The sequence below is a fragment of the Mercenaria mercenaria genome, chromosome 8, assembly GCF_021730395.1.
Source record: "Mercenaria mercenaria strain notata chromosome 8, MADL_Memer_1, whole genome shotgun sequence".
Lineage (NCBI taxonomy): Eukaryota > Metazoa > Mollusca > Bivalvia > Venerida > Veneridae > Mercenaria > Mercenaria mercenaria.
Genome location: NC_069368.1, coordinates 29,998,862 through 30,016,962, shown reverse-complemented (window position 1 = coordinate 30,016,962; position 18,101 = coordinate 29,998,862). Strand labels below are relative to the sequence as shown.

The following is an 18,101-nucleotide window of genomic DNA, read 5'->3' as shown; positions in this document are numbered from 1 at the left end:
CTACAGAACCCAGAAACAATTGTTAGGTTAACTTAGTGCATAATCCAGAAACAACTGTTAGGCTAACTTGGTACATAATCCAGAAACAATTGCTAGATTAACTTGGTACAGAATCCAGAAACAACTGTTAGGTTAATTTTGAGCAGAATACAGAAACAATTGTTAGATTAATTTTGAACAGAATTCAGAAACAATTGTTAGGTTAATTTTGAACAGAATCCAGAATCAATTGTTAGGTTAATTTTGAACAGAATCCAGAAACAATTGTTATGTTAACTTGGTACTGAATCCAGAAACCATTGTTAGGTTAACTTTGTACAGAATCCAGAAACAATTGTTAAGTTAACTTGGTGCAGAATCCAGAAACAACTGTTAGGTTAACTTGGTATAGAAATCCAGTAACAATTGTTAGATTAACTTGGTACAGAATCTAGAAACAATTATTAGGTTAATTTGGTACAGAATCCTATTCAGAAACAGTTGTTAGATTATCTTGCTACAGAACCCAGAAACAATTGTAAAGTTAACTTGGTGCAGAATCCAGAAACAACTGTTAGGCTAAATTGGTACAGAATCCAGAAACAACTGTTAGATTAACTTGGTACAGAATCCAGAAACAATTGTTATGTTAACTTGGTACAGAATACAGAAACAATTGTTATGTTAACTTGGTACAGAATCTAGAAACAATCATTAGGTTAACTTGGTATAGAATCCAGAAATAAATTTGGTACATGTTTCAGAAACAGTTGTTAGATTAACTTGCTACAGAATCCAGAAACTACTGTTAGGTTAACTTGGTACAGAATCCAGAAACAACTGTTAGGTTAACTTGGTACAGAATCCAGAAACAATTGTAAGGTTAACTCGATACAGAGTCCAGAAACAATTGTTAGATTAACTTGATACAGAATCTAGAAACAATTGTAAGGTTTACTGGCCGCCATTACATAAATGAAGTACTGTTGAAAAATGGTGTTATACCAACAAACAAACACACCATAAGGAAAAATCTTCAATGTACTTACCATTTTTTTCGTGTATTTGTACAAGAGATTTGAAAGACTGTTGAGCTCTTACTAAACTGTACTGGCTCTGAAATGATACAAAAAAGTGTTGATTACTCCCCTTGCAAACAATGACTCAAATTGCAATTTCTCTAAAATTTGAATTTTTAATACTTATTATGCTATTGTTCAAAACTTTTCAATTTTGATTTCTGGAGAGATTGAGTCAGACCTATTTTCTGTATAACTATTTTAATGGATGGCCTTGGGCTTAAAACACAAGGGTTTAATTTAAGAGCAGTAAAATCCGACAGGATCATGAAAGAAGCTATACTCTTGTGATTATGAAACTAGTGTAAAGATCTGATTTAAATACACTGAAAAATGCCAGTTGATTTCTTGATTTGAGTTTTACTGGGCTTCAACACAGTTAAAGTTATAAGGTGCCAAACAGGACTAAAAATTTTAATTTCACTTTGACCATCTGAACAATCTTGTCAGTGGGTCAAACAAGGACTATTTGTGTAAAATTATTTCAAAATTTGGCCAGCAGTTTCACACAAGAAGATTTTTTAAGTTTCCACTACATACATATAAGTGACCACACCCCTTGGCGGCCATGTTATTTGACAAATCAAAATCACACAGGGACCATCTGAGTGAAATTATTTTAAAATCAGGTCCGCAGTTTCATACATGACTTTTAAGTTTCAACTATATACATATATGGATAAAAAACCATGCCCATGTTTTTTGATGAATCAAAATGATTTGAACAGTTGTGGTAGAGGGTCACACAAGGACCATATGATTGTGTGAACTTAATTTAAAAATGGGCCAGTAGTTTAATAGAGAAAGGTTTTTAAAATCCTGAACTTATTTATGAGTAGGAATTCTTCTTTTTCACAGGCTGGATTGTAATGGAGGGGGGGGGGGGGGGGGGGGGGGGGGGGGGGGGAGAAGGAGGAGTGGTGGATATAAGGAATCATAAACAAGACATTTTGTTTGTGCTAGGAAAAGGAATGCATGTGTTGTTCAGATGGACGTTTGCAACTTGAGGTTATATAATAAACAATTTTATTATTACAATTTTTTTGTTTCAAAAACTCTTAATACTTTTGTCATAAATATTTGTATTTTCGTATCATATGGAATTTGCTGGCTGAAGAAAGAATAGGCTTTCTGCTAGTCTATTAAGGGCTTTTAACTAGTCTAACATAAAGCTTATTTATGTAGCCAAATTCTTAACCCTTACCCTGCTAAATTTCTATAATGAACTTGTCCATCTTTCAATTTGGACAGTACCATTAGCTGTTAAAAGGGGTGCTTAACCAAAAAAGATACAGACTGAATAGTGAGCAATGCAGATCATGATCAGACTGCACAGATGTGCAGGCTGATCATGATCTACACTGGTCACAAAGGCAGAATCAATATCATGTCCAGCATGATAAGGGTTAAATCATGTTAACATAGTACAGTTTATTCATTTATTTGCTCCCATTCTTTTAAGAAATTAGTGCTTTGTCTTAAAACTGTAGAAACTTTTTTTTGAAATTTATACCATTGCATAATTCATTTTATTTTAATAAGGCCTATTATGGCCTGTTATGAAAGAACTTTGAGCTTTTCTTACATTACAGAAAAACAGTTAAAAAAAAAAACACTGACAAGGTCTGGCCTGTTATGAAAGAACTTTCCTAGATTACAGACAAAGAGTTTCATAAACACTGACAAGGTCATAGCTTTACAGTATGCTTTCTGGAAGAGTTCACCTTGCCATAACACTCTGTCTGGAACTTTTGGACTGACAATGTCTAAAAACTCTCTTTGGGTTCACTATTTAATACTTAAATCATATTTGTATATACAGTTTAAAACATCACTTATAAGGAACTCGGAAATAAGGAACACTCTGTTATAAGGAACAATTTTCAATTTCCCATTCTAATTCCTTCTTTATTCAACGTAAAAATCCTCGGTTATAGGGAACTCGGTTATAAGGAACACTCGGTTATAAGGAACACTTTTTCCAGTCCCAAAGTATGAAATTCAACGGAAACCCCCTCAGTTAAAGCGAACAGACGTAAAGAATAAAAATTATTGAAAACCGGAAATAAACAGGAGAATCGCTGATGACGTCAGAGTAACATCGTCACTTTCACGCGCTAAAATTCATGCACATGAATAAACACAAATTATTTCATTTCAATGATCTTTAGTTTGTTATTTCACGGATACGATAAAAATAAAATAAAACTAGAAAATGCTTTTGTAAAAAAGCGCATGTCTCCCCCAATGCAAAGTCCTATAGGCACGAAGTCAATAGGGGTCAGGAGCGAAAGTCAAAGAGACACTGATGGTTGGCTGCAATAGGGATCATCTACTTGGCATGTCCAGTCATCCTGCTAAATTTCAACACTAGTGGCCTAGTGGTTCTCAAGTCACTGTTCAGGCTCCTGTGACCTTGACCTTTGATCAAGTGACCACAAAATAAATAGGGGTCATCTACTCTGCATGTCCAATCATCCTATTAAGTTTCAACATTGTAGGTCAAGTGGTTCTCAAGTTATTTCCAAAAAATGATTTTACATGAACAGGCCACTGTGACCTTGACCTTTAATAGACTGACTCCAAAATCAATAGGGGTCATCTACTCTTCATGTTCAATCATCCTATGAAGTTTCAACATTCTGGGTCAAGTGGTTCTCAAGTTATTGATCGGAACTGGTTATCAATGTTCAGGCCCCTGTGACCTTGACCTTTAACGGAGTGACCCCAAAAACAATAAGGGTCATTTACTCTGCATGAACAATCATCCTATGAAGTTTCAACATTCTGGGTCGAGAGGTTCTCAAGTTATTGATTGGAAATGGTTTTCCATGTTCAGGCCCCTGTGGCCTTGACCTTTAACAGATTGACCCTAAAATCGTTGGGGTTTATCTACTCTGCATTACCAATTACCCTACGAAGTTTCATCATTCTGGGTCAAGTGGTTCTCAAGTTACTGACCGGAAATGGTTTTCAATGTTCGGGCCCCTGTGACCTTGACCTTTCACAGAGTGACCCCAAAATCGATAGGGGTCATCTACTTTGCATGTACAATCATCCTATGAAGTTTCAACATTCTGGGTCAAGTGGTTCTCTAGTTATTGATCAGAAATGGTTTTCAATGTTCAGGCCCCTGTGACCTTGACCTTTGACGGAGTGACCCCAAAAACAATAGGGGTCGTCTACTCTTTATGACCAATCATCCTATGAAGTTTCAACATTCTGGGTCAGGTGGTTCTCTAGTTATTGACTGAAAATGGTTTTCAATTTTCAGGCCCCTGTGACCTTGACCTTTGACGGAGTGACCCCAAAATCGATAGGGGTCATCTACTCTTCATGACCAATCATCCTATGAAGTTTCAACATTCTGGGTCAAGTGGTTCTCTAGTTATTGATCGGAAATGGTTTTCAATGTTCAGGCCCCTGTGACCTTGACCTTTGATGAAGTGACCCCAAAATCAATAGGGGTCATCTACTCTTCATGATCAATCATCCTATGAAGTTTCAACATTCTGGGTCAAGCGGTTCTCTAGTTATTGATCGGAAATGGTTTTCAATGTTCAGGCCCCTGTGACCTTGACCTTTGATGGAGTGACCCGAAAAACAATAGGGGCCATCTACTCCAGCAGCCCTACAACCCTATGAAGTTTGAAGGTTCTAGGTCAAATGGTTCTCCAGTTATTGCTCGGAAATGAAGTGTGACTTACGGACGGACGGACAGGGCAAAAACAATATGTCTCCTGGGGGAGACATAATTATATAATATCATCAAATTACCAAATACTAGACGATAGTAGACTTATATTTACTCAAGATTATGTTTGAGAGCTACATGTATTAGGTATTTCATGTTAACAATAGTGAATGAAAATTAGTCACGGTCAGGTCATACTATCCCAAATAAAAGTGCTAATTACACGTGATTAACAATGGCAAACAGTCCAGTTTACCAAATTTTCAATTATAAAAATTATAGCAGGTGCTAAAATGGACAACAGCAAAAGTAGTTGTCTAGTCGAAATACACTGTATGTCATAAACAGCCTACTTATAAACATAAATTACGGTCATTCTTACCGATGAACATTTTGGCTTGTTTTAGGTTTAACGCCGCGTTTCAACACTATTTCATTCATGCAGAAACATGTAGGCAGTTTACCTTATCATCCCTCCAGGAAAGGACCGGTACTAGAAATGCAACTTTCTCGCATAAAGATTCAAGGTCGGCCCGGAGTGTTAACTCATAGCCCTTATCAAACGTCAGTCAAATAGTGTTCGCTATACAAATTGTGTTTGTTATACAAACCTCGGTAACAAGGAACTAGTTCGCTATACGAATATAAGGAACCTCGGTTATAAGGAACAATTTTTAGAGGTCCCAAGCTGTTCCTTATAAGCGAGGTTTACTGTACTTTTGGCCATTTATTTAACTTGAGAGTTTTAATGAATTCATTGTAACATTTTCCTAATTTAGTAAGTAATTTTCTGTAATTTAGTAACTATGGCCAGTTACCATTGATTCGTGCCTTAACATCAAATTTGTGCCAAAACAAACGGAAGGAATGGTGCCTCGCTAGACCGCTGCGCGTGTCCGAGTTTTTATCAGGTTTCGCAACAAGTTTTTTGCTCGTCATTTCAACCATCAAAATGCACAAGAAACAGGTAAAATACTTCTATTACAACAATATCCTAGTACCTGAATCCTTTAATCTGTTTAATTCTGTCTAATAACAGCCCATAAATCTTAGTTTTGCGTAAAATTTACATTCTTCTGCATTGTAACAACACGGAGACGCTTGACACACTCAAGTCACGTGATATTAATCATTTAGTTACACTTACGTGGAAAAGTTGCGCTACGCATTTTATTATACAAAATGCCAATTAAAATCCAATTATGGATTGAAGTCTGTTTAATGAAAATTCTTACCTGCTCTGAGATTTTCTTTCATTAAATTATGAGGCAAAGTGGCATGCCCTCAGATTTAAAAAAAAATTTGATTGTTCTAACCCCATACGATGATAAATAAAGGCTAGGCTTCACTACAGATCTGTAAATTTTATGTCGTTGCTTATTGATTGCCAAAATGATAAATTTAATTCTTGATAATTTTTTCATTGTTCTAAGTTACCAAAAACAAGTATGAAAAAATATTTTTTGTAGGATAAGCCAAAGAAAATAAAGGACAAATACAGAAAGTACATGCCTGAACCTATGCTGCAAGCTTACGAAGCAGTAATGAGAGGGACTCCAGTCAAAAGAGCTGCAAAACAGTTTGCAGTACCTGTGCAGACATTAAGGGATAGGGTAAAGGGGTGTATAGATCCAAATAACTTTCAGCCTGGTGGTGAGACTATATTAAGCAAGGAAGAGGAGGAGACCCCTGTTGATCATGTGGAGGCAATTGGTGAACTGGGTTATGGCTTTTCAAATGTTCAGCTGCAGCAGTTGGCTGGAGAACTGGCATATGATATGGGGAAAAGGGCAAAGAATAAGCCTCTCAGTTATAACTGGATTTGTGGATTTTTAAAACGCTGGGAGCATAGACTAACCAGTGTAAATCCAAGGAAGCCTGACAGTCAGAGGGCCACGTCATCAACCCCTGAAACTGTATCTTCATATTATAAAAACTTGCAAGATATAATAACTACGTATAATCTTCAGGACAAACCACATTTGATTTATAAAATAGATGAAACAGGTCTCCAACCAGAACATAGACCATCAAGTACACTGGCAAGCATTAACACCAAACCCCAGGCAGTAACTTCACCCAGATCCACAACAACAACTCTTATTAGTTGTGTGAATGCAATTGGAAACTCTCTTCCACCTTTTTTTTTTGTTTTCAGGGGTAAACGTTTCAACCTTGATTTGCTGAAGGGAGCCTGTGCTGGAGCAAGTGCAGTCAGAGTCCGGCTGGTCTAATTCACATATATTCTGGCAGTATCTTGAGGAACATTTCTTACCTTATGTATCAAATGGTGAAGGCAGCAGCTAGCCAGTACTAGTTATGTTTCATGGGCATGCATCTTATACATGAGCCGTGCCATGAGAAAACCAACATAGTGGCTTTGCAACCAGCATGGATCCAGACCAGCCTGCACATCCGCGCAGTCTGGTCAGGATCCATGATGTTCGCTTTCATAACCTATTGCAATTAAAGAAACCGTTAGCGAACAGCATGGATCCTGACCAGACTGCGCGGATGCGCAGGCTGGTCTGGATCCATGCTGGTCTCAAAGCCACTATGTTGGTTTTCTCATGGCATGGCTCATATAATCCAGTTTGATAAAATGGGCCAAGGAGCACTACATTATATTATTTGTCTTGCCAGCCCATACTTCCCATCTCTTGCAGCCACTTGATGTTTCTATATTTGGGCCATTCAAGTCTTTTTAGTATTCTGAATGTGCTTTGATTATGAGGCAGAACATGGGAACAGTTATAACAAAGTATGACATTTGTGATATTGCATGTAAAGCATATTTGAAGGCCTTCACTCCAGTCAATATACAGGCTGGTTTAAAGAAAACAGGGATATACCCTTTCTGTGCAGATGCTGTCCATAAAGAGAAGCTTTTCCCAGCAGAAGGCTTCAGAGAAGAGAGCCCTTTAGAAAAGGTAAAAGCCATTAAGTCTGGCAAGGGAGCAGTAGAAGAATTCCTTAAACTTAAAACTGAAAGGAAAGAACTTGAAAAGAAAAATAACTCAGACTGTGAATCAAATGTCATAGTATCTGGTGCATGCAAAGCCAAGAGATTAATGAAGCCAAAACCAGGTGGTGTCGCTATAACATAGGATGACTGCCACAAACAACTAAATGATTATGAAGTAGAAAAAGCAGAAAAAGAAACACAGAAGCCATCAACTAAAAGCAAAGGCACAACAAAAAATGCACAACTTAACCTGGAAATGCATGACAGCCCCAAACCCTCCACAAGTGGCTTAAACCTGGATGCCAAGACCAAATCCCCAACCCGTCAGAGCCTGACAGACACTGAAGACAAGGAAGAGGATGTTTCAGAAGCTGATCTGTGCTGTGTATGCCAAAAATTATCACCGCCCAACTTAGATAAGCTTCCATATCTTACAATTATTGTAAATTTGGCAATGTGTGAAAAGTGCAGCCACTGGGTACATCTGGCCTTTTGCACTAAAGTTACAGTGGTTAGAAGGCATAGTGTGTTCTTATGCCCACACTGTGACCAGCAGTAATGTCATACTACATCCAAATTTCAAAGTAGTAAATATGTTTACCAAAATGTAAGAAAAAAAAAAATGTTAATGTTTACAGTTCATATTTAAAACTTTACCTTTAAAATGCTGTAAATACTTGGGTAGTGTACTTTAATTATTTGCATTAATTACTACAATGCCTTTCAAAAATTCATGAAAGTGACATTAATCCAGTGATATGAAGAAACTTTTTTTGTGAAGTATAGAACTGGTTTCCCTGATCATATAAACTGTTGTAGAAAGCTGGGAACCAAAGGACATGAATTTGATGATAAGCGTTTCAGCGATCCAGACTGTCAAGGTTGGCTATTACAGTTATGTTTATTTTTAGAAACGGTTTAAAATTGTTCTGTTTTTTGTTGTCAGACAACAATAGATTGAAGTTCAGTTGTTGCTGAAAGTAGAAATCTGTTAAGTTTACGTCCATTTTTTACAGAAGTAGCATGTAATTACCCACTTAGGGGCACGAATATATGGTAACACGGCATAATTCTTGTTTTCAGCAGTATTAATAATCAAGATGTCTACGTAATTATAAGTAATTAATTAACTCTGCTGTTACTTTCAATGCCAGAGACACATTATTAGTATTATATCATATATATTATACCAGATTTATATAGCGTCCTTTTCATGATAAACGCGTTCAAAGGCGCTTCATATAGCCCAAAGGCAGCCACACAGGGCGTCAATTCATCCTCTACTAGTACAGACTTAGAGTGAAATAGTGGGAAATAGTGAGACAAAGCCCCAAAAACAGACAGGTGAGAAATCCTTTTAGATGCAGGCCTGTCTGGCTAACTTAGCCCAGGTCTTTTGGAACAGACAGTCTGGTTCTTTAACATGCCCAGTGTATAGCATTGATACACGCGAAGCCGTCCTTCATGGAAAGAACCAGTACTGCCTCTTAGTTTCTCCCTGAGACACTCAAGAACATCTCAGAAATTTCCAGTGCCTGGACTAGAAATCGATCCCCGGACTACTACACTACCGGGCCACCTATTAGTTAAAAAAAAAAAAAAGATTTTAATACTTTCATATTAATTTTATTGTGATTACTATTTACTTTTTGGATAAACTTTTAAACTTTTCTTTTTTATTTGTTCAGATGATTTGTATATACATTTGTATAATAAACTGATTTTTTCTCAATCCTACTTGTTACCTCAAATTGCGCATCCCAATGCTTGCTACACACCCAAATGATATGGAAAAATATCTTGTAAACAGTGAGGATACATGATTTCAACATTTTACGTAAATACTTATTTTTTGAAACAAGAGCTGTCACTAATGGTGACAAATGCCCCCGCAGCGCCTTGACCTTTGACCTGGTGACCTTGACCTGGTGACCCCAAAGTCAGTAGGGGTCGTGTACTCAATAAGTACTATCAGCATGTGAAGTTTGAAGGTTCTGGGTGCAGTGGTTCACAAGTAAAGTGCCTTCATACAAAAAGTTAACGTTGTGACGAATGGACGGACAGTTGAAAACTAATATGCCTCCCTTTGGGGGCATAAAAAAAGTCTTCCTTTAGGTAAGAAAATAGAACATCAGAATGATCAAGATTATACCTGTTAATGGAAAAATATGTTGTAAACACTGGTGATATAATATGAGCTGCACCATGAGAAAACCAACATAGTGTGTTTGCTACTAGCATGGATCCAGACCAGCCTGCGCATCCGTGCAGTCTAGTCAGGATCCATGCTGTTCAATAATGGTTTCTCTAATTTCAATAGGCTTTGAAAGCGAACAGCATGGATCCTGACCAGACTGCGCAGGCTGGTCTGGATCCATGCTGGTCACAAAGCCACTATGTTGGTTTTCTCATGGTGTGGAATATAGTACATGATTTCAAAATTTTACGTAATACTTATGAAAAATATTTTTCCCAGTAGATAAGAAAAGCAAAAATCTGAATGATCAAGATTTAATTACTTCATACAGTTGATTTATTCGCTTAGCTCAGTAGGTAGAGCCTTGGTCTACGGATCGTGGGGTCGCGAGTTCAATCCCCAGGCGAGGCGTATGTTCTCCGTGACGAATTGATTTAGGACATTATGTATGAAATCATTCATAAAGGGAAGTTGGCAGTTACTTGTAGAGAACAGGTTTGTACTAGTACAGAATCCAGGAACACTGGTTAGGTTAACAGCCTGCCGTTACATTACTGAAATACTGCTGTAACTAGAATATGTCTGTAGGACACTGGGTGTGCCCCCCACTGGTACATTTGTCACAAATAAGGGGAAATAATTCAAATGTTTGCAGTCTTAATGGTTACGGTAAAGCCTCAACAAACATTTTATGAAAAGGATTCATTATTCTAGGCCATATACTTTTTGAGCTATGAGCATCGATCACAAACAAAAAATCTATTATTTTGGCTATTTCAAGGGCCTTAACCCTGTAATAAGCACTAAGATTTTAAAGAAAAATGCCAAGTGCGCAAGGTCACATCATAATAAAGACTCCAGCAACGTTTCATGAATTTACATGAAATACTTTTTGAACTAGGCACATAATTAGGTGAAAATGTTCATTTTTTGTCTATTTCAGGGGCCATAACTCTGAAAATAGGGGGCGGAGGCTGACAAAAAATAGGAGGTGCTAAAGTTCATATCATGATTAAGACTCATGCAAGATTTAATCAATTTATATGTAATACTTTTTGAGTTAGGTGCTTCACAAGGTGAAAATGTGCATTTTTTACTATTTCAGGGGCCGTAACTCTAAAAATAGGGGGCGGACCCAGATAAAAAATAGGACGTGCGCAAGTTCATATCATGATAAAGACTCATGCAAGGTTTGAACAAATTATATGTATTACTTTTTGAGTTAGGCGCATCACAAGGTGAAATTGTGCATTTTTGACTATTTCAGGGGCCATAACTCTGAAAATAGGGGGCGGAGCCCAGACAAAATATAGGAGGTGTGCAAGTTCATATCATGATAAAGACTCATACAAGGTTTAATAAATTTATATTAAATACTTTTTGAGCTAGGCGCGTCAAAAGGTGAAAATGTGCATTTTTTTACTATTTCAGGGGCCATAACTCTGAAAATAGGGGGCGGACCCAGATGAAAAATGGGAGGTGCGCAAGTTCATATCATGTTTAAGACTCATGCAAGGTTTCATGAATCTATATCAAATACTTCTTGAGCTACGCGTGTCACAAGGTCAAAATGTGCATTTTTTACTATTTCAGGGGCCATAACTCTGAAAATAGGGGGCGGAGCCAGACCAAAAATAGGAGGTGCGCAAGTCATATCATGACAAAGATTCAAGCAAGGTTTCATCAATTTATATCGAATACTTTTTGAGCTAGGCGCGTCATGAACTTCGGATGGACAAGAGCAAATCTATATGCCCCCACCACTCATTGGGGGGCCACAAAAACAGCGTTAAACCCAAAACAAACAAACAAATCATACAGTTATATTACATGTACAGAAACTAGTCCTGTCTGAAATCTTGTTCCCAACCAGAAAATCAACCAATATCTGTACAAATTTACAGCAAAATCTACCTATAACATTGAACTGCCAAGAAACACCTTTGAATAAGATTTCCAAAGTCCTCCCTGCATAACACTTGTTTGCTTTTTTGGAATCCGAGATATTATTTTGGTACAAACTGTATATTTTACAGCACAAAAACGTCTTAGTTCCACGACAATTCGGAAAGTTAAGAAAAAATTGTTGCAAATTTAAGGACCCCTCACTACCCTCCCAAACTTTTTAATGTATTTATTATCTAATGTACCAGATACTGATCATATACTTTACCATTAACTTTCCTGAACTATAATTTTTCAACTTCCAAAGCACAATGATTCCCCTTTGACCTTTATCAATGCTAAACAACACTGTTAGCATCTTTAATTCCCGTAAATTATGTTTATATGTTTTCACACTCTAAACAGCTTCTCCCCTACTTTGATAACTCAGCTACTTCATGCTAATTTGTATTAGCTAGACCGAAGGAGTTCAAGTCCAAAGTCAGCTTCAAGGGGGTATTATGATTTTATGTAGCAGTATGCAGTCCAGGCCCTGTGTTCACAAAACATTTTTAGTCTCTGCTGAGTTTGATAACGAAACTTTATTTGTCAGTTATATTTAAATAGTATGTTTAAAACTAAATATTAAGTTAACAACTATTTTCAAATGGCTATTCAGTATTGATGGTCGGTCTAAGCTGGAATTTAACCTTGAAGATTTAGTTAAATTGATATTAAAATTTCAAACTCAACCTCAGCTGAGACCGAAAAATGTTTTGGGATCCAAACCTAATGACTTCCCCTTAGTGACTGAAACTATCCAAGTCCTGACCCCAAAAGGGTTCAAACCTCAGAACTTTCACAGTCCTGACCCAAAACAGCGTTCGAACTCATGTCTTCCCTGCAGAGCAGCTGACACCTTCACAGTCCTGACCCAAAAAGGGTTCAAACCTAAAAACTTCCCTATTAAGTGACCGTCATCTTCACAGTCCTGACCCAAAAACGGCTCGAACTCATGACTTCCCTGCAAAGCGACCGACACCTTCCAGGTCATGACCCAAAAACGTTTCAAACTCATGACTTCCCTGTAAAGCGGCCGACACCTTCACAGTCCTGACCCCAAAAGGATTTGAACCAATGTCTTCCCTGTTTAGTGGCAGACACCTTAATGGTCCTGACCACAGTGGGTCTCATACTCATGACCCCAACTGGGCTTGTACAACAATGACTTCCCTGCAGTGTGGCTGACACCATCTAAACAAGATTACAAGTACCTTGGACCTAACAGCTGTAAAGATGCCTTAAGAACCATTAACATAGTGCTTAACCTGTCCAAAGCCCTACATTCACCAGTCTATGATCTCAAACTGAAATATTTCTGAACCCATAACTTTTAGATGAGAATACCCCTGGACAATCTATATATAGAGGAACAAGTAATAATATGATGGTTACATCTTAATTCCATGTTTAAATACATTTTTCCTCATTTTTAACAGATGTTTTTAAAACCATTTTCTTACTGACAAAAAAAGGATATGTCAGGTCGGGTTCACAGAATATTAAGACTTGAACATTACCAAGTTTAGAGTTCAAAGATCTTAGTAAGCAGGGCAAGGTACGTGTTTGCCATGCATTTCAAAATATATGTATTTCATTGCAATGGAGCCTTATGTGTAATCCATTTCAACAGTTTTTCACTCTTGTGAAAACAAAGATCTTTTTTCACTGAACTGACAAAAACATATATTATATATAATCTAACTGCGGGGAAAGTTTAATGAAGTTCTACCAATTGGTTAGTTTGTTATGTACAAATATGTGGATTTTTAAACAATTATATGGCAATAACTCTGCAGTTACTAAAGGTAGCCTGACAACATTGTGGTGCACTACCACATTATGATGATCTAAATTCAATTTAAGTTTCATAGTACTAGGTCAAATACATCACAAGTTATAAAGCAGAAATTGCCATATTTATAATACCCTATATAGTTAACACTAGAAACTTCTAAGGGTAATAACTCTGAAACTTGAAGGGCTGCATTTCCTCATAGTGGTAAACATGTATATGAAGTTTTATCTAAATATTCCCAACAACTTCCTAGATATGGCTCCGGACAGAAGGACAGACGAAAAGACGAACAGCCAATGCCAAAACTATATCCCTCCGCCTTCGACGGGGAATAAAATGTTACTTGAACTAGATTAAAATCTTATCTTTTATATCATTAAGACAAGATACCTTCGACGCCCCAAACTGAATGCGAGCCTTGCCTTTTACCAACGTGGCAGCAATCTGATATATAACTGACTCCATGCTGTAGGCACTGCTCCAACCCTGAAAATAAGAATGACTCCATGATGTAGTATGTCAGAGACCAGTAAGGACTTCCATTCACCTCTCGAAAACATTTTTTCAAAAGTACCAAATTGCTTGGCAGGACCGAGTGAAAATAAAAGACAATTTTTCATAGGTACCAAATTGCTTGGCAGGACCGAGTGAAAATAAAAGACAATTTTTCATAGGTACCAAATTGCTTGGCAGGACCGAGTGAAAATAAAAGGATGTTCACATGAAAAACTCTTTCGAACCATATACATGTATGATTTCAATGTTTTCATGACAACCGTTCCTTTTTTGAAATGAGAACATTTTAAATGATTGGCAACTCTTGGGGATAAACCAATAACAAGAGGGCCATGATGGCCCTAGATTGCTAATCGAGTTACACTGCTTGTTTAAACAGTTTTGGTAGATCAGGGCCTCCTCCTCCCTTACAGCCATCCAATCCACCCTTTTAAGGGTTGCAAAGCCTTTCATTCTTCCGAAATTCAAAGTTAACATAAAAAACGAAATTGATTCAAATACATTTAAATTATGTTTATACACAATTACACCAAAATGTGTTTGGAAATACTTATAAATACTGCTTGAAGACTGCCATTGCCACTGAACATTTTAAACATCAACCCAGAATTTCATTTTCCCCTGACTTTTCTAAAATTTCATTTTTCACAGACCAGTATCAAGATTTCCCTGACAATTCACTGACTTTGAAAAAAAAAAAAAATTTCCCCCAGACTTTTCAAGGTAAGTGGAAACTCTATAGATGGTTACGAAAGGAAATATTTGTGAAATCTTTTTAAAAAAAGTACCTTTGCTCTGCTAAATTTCTAAACTGGACTAGGTCTACTATTAAATTTAGGCAGTACCACTAATTATTCAAAAGGTAGTTCACTGAAAACTGACTGACAGAATAGTGAACAGTGCAGACCATGATCAACCTGCACTTCCATGCAGGCTGCTCTTAGCCAGCACTGGTCGCGAAGGCAAAATCATTTACCACCAGCAGGCTAAAGGATATTTACAAGCATAACAACAATGAATATAAGAGCATTTTCACTGACCTGTTTCGTTAACAATTCCATACATATAGCACCACCCCCTAAAACATATCCTCCTTTTAACACAGGCATTATCACTCGGATGAATGGGGGCTCAAATGGAAAGTTTTCCTGAAATAAAACAGAATATTTTCATACACAAATAAAACATGACAAATAACAGTGTCATATACTGGGTATACCAATTACCGGGATATACATATTACTGTGAATGTCCTGTTTTGACACTTAACATGAAAATTGCTTTACATCTTCTCCTTCATTATTTATGCTCAATGTGCTTAGATTTTTAGCGAAACTATTTTTGAAAATTGGAGTGTATTTCTTTTTATTTCACAAGAAATTAAGGAATTTAACTAAATGACTGGTTGTTATGTTTAATATCTGCTATTTTTCTCCGCAAATTTTCAATGAAGTTGCTTATTTCTGCCATATCTGTTTCATATTCAGTTTGGCCCATTGTAAAATAGAACTGCTTTCTTTGTCTTAGATCAATTTAACAAGACTGGCAGTTGAAATTCACTGTAATAGGTATATGCCATAAAATGCTAAAATTCCCCACCTCTGTTCTTTGAATGACAATAGTGGAACTTTTACCTGGTGTTTTGACGATTTGTTTGCCAAATGTCTAAAGCTAAAATATAAATTGATTAAACAGAATAAAATTTATCCTTTCATAAAATCATTTTGTTATAAATAGAGTCCACTGAATATAAGACTCAGGGTAACTGGTGTACCCAGTATACCCCATTGAACTTTCTAGCATAAAGTTTTTATGATTAATGCAATTTTGCATATTTGAATAAAACAATTTCTACAAAGTTGCATTTTATTAAACCTTTTTCAAAACTTCAGACAAAACTATATATATATGGTCAATAGAAAATCAGGGTCATGTGCTTGATTTTTTGCTATGAGGTGAACACATGATGTCGAAGATATGTGCAAACTTGAAGGCAACTGACCCAGCAGTTTTTGAGAAACCTGCTTACATGCAAAACTTAAACCTGAGATTCTAAGTTTCTAAAGGGGCATATCCTGAGAAATAAAAGCTACAGTTACGTAACTTGTCCTGGGAGGTCAACGCAATCAAATCCACAGAGTACAAGGTAACAACAGAGATTGAGTGTATCAGAACCTTATCAATGATGTGAATGTTGAAAAGGAATAGCCAAGTTTGAAGTTTTAAGCAATCCATTCAGTAACAGCAGAGATTTTTTGAAAAAGTAACAGAACTTCAACCAAATTTCTGGATGTGGACGCCAACATAAGGGTAAGTATAACTTCATGTAGTCCAGGTTAAAAGTGAGTTTTACCTACTACCGAAATTATGTGTACTTCTGATAACCATATATATTAATCTTTATATTATCTTTTAATCATATCAAAATGATGTTCATACACTACTTAAAATAGTTCCATTCATGAACATCACAGATAAATTATCAATGGTCAAGAGCAGTCCTGATTTAACCTGTCACCACTCAGACTGACCATTTGGATTATATACATGTATGTAAGATCTATCAATGATAAGGTATTCCAGCCCATGGTTAAATCAATGCTATTCAGCTGGAATATTAGATAACTTCATGTGAGGTCTCTTAGAGGTTATCTTAGATTTTATGACCATTTACATTTGCTTTGTCACAAACAGAAAGTTACAAAATTTATAGATCAGAAGTAAATTATTAATAGCGCTATTTAGAAGTGTGATACCTATGAAGTGAAGGTGATGAATGTTAATATTTCAAAGTGAAGATGCAAACTCTTTGTTGTTTTCATTTTATAAAGTTACATTTTGTACAGGTGGTACATCATTTTTAATAAACAAAATGTAAATTCAGGTATTCTCTGCTTTATTTTAGCTGATAACAAATTGGCATTAAGGAATACTGTAACAGTAACAAATCTATCAAAATCTGACCTACCTAGACATCTCAAAGCTTTGAGTACATATAATAATGTCACAAATATTTGCAAAATATCCACAACTATTACAAACTGTAGTAAACAATTAGAGGTTTTGAAAAACTGTAAGGTTTCATCCTTAAAACTATGCTGCACTTTAGTAAACCCACTGCCTTCTAACAACCAGCTAGAGAAAGAATTCAACAGGCTTTGTGGTGTTTCAAACATGCAGTTGTGTTACAAGTGATTTAAGGCCAGACACATTCAGCTACAGAGGAGTATACCATTTCAGAACCATCTTAATCATTTTAACACTTGCATTCATTGACTTATTTTAGTTCACATAAATCTATCCTAACTCAACTGTGATGACAGCTTCAAGCTTATTTAAACCACTCTCTAGTCTCTAGCCACTAGACCACTGCTCTCCTTCCTTGACTTACTTTAAAAGAACAGCTCAGCAATATATGGTCTCTGTTCTCCTTCTCCTTGTACGTCTCCATGTCCTGGTACAGTGGACTATCAGGATCTACCCTGAAATCAAGAAAATTTCATCAACTAACTATGATTCTGCTCCGTTAGGGGGGGAACAGCTATAGAACTGTTGTGCAGCCAATCTGTCTAAGGCGTGAGTTTTGCGATGTTGCCCGGAATATTAAGAGACCCTAGTTTTACTCTTTAGCCTGCTGGCAGCAATTGGTTCTGCCTCTGCGACCAGTGCAGACCAAGATCAGCTAGCACACCCCTTTGAATAATAAGTGGTATCGCTCAAATTGAATGATGGACCAGTCCAGTTTAGAAATTTAGCAAGGTAAATGTTAAATGTTTCTAAAACACCCTTGAAATAACTGCTAGATTAGCAGATTAATTTCTGAGCAATGTTAGCTCTAAAAGAAACTAACCAATGTTAAAACCACTGATAAAACCATGCATCATATATTTACAAAATCTCAAAAATCTACTGAAACTTGCATTGAAAAC

General features: G+C 36.6%; 1 protein-coding gene across 1 annotated transcript in view; it reads right to left on the bottom strand.

Annotated features, from left to right (window-relative positions):
- LOC123566687 (ubiquitin-conjugating enzyme E2 Q2-like) overlaps positions 1-18,101 on the bottom strand; it is a 43,208-nt gene that overhangs the window by 14,657 nt on the left and 10,450 nt on the right. Inside the window, exons 8-11 of the mRNA XM_045360995.2 lie at positions 17,564-17,654; positions 15,213-15,320; positions 14,047-14,142; positions 1,029-1,095 (exon numbers count right to left, since the gene is read on the bottom strand). Coding sequence (XP_045216930.2) covers positions 1,029-1,095; positions 14,047-14,142; positions 15,213-15,320; positions 17,564-17,654 — 362 coding nt within the window. The remainder of the gene's footprint in view (positions 1-1,028; positions 1,096-14,046; positions 14,143-15,212; positions 15,321-17,563; positions 17,655-18,101) is intronic.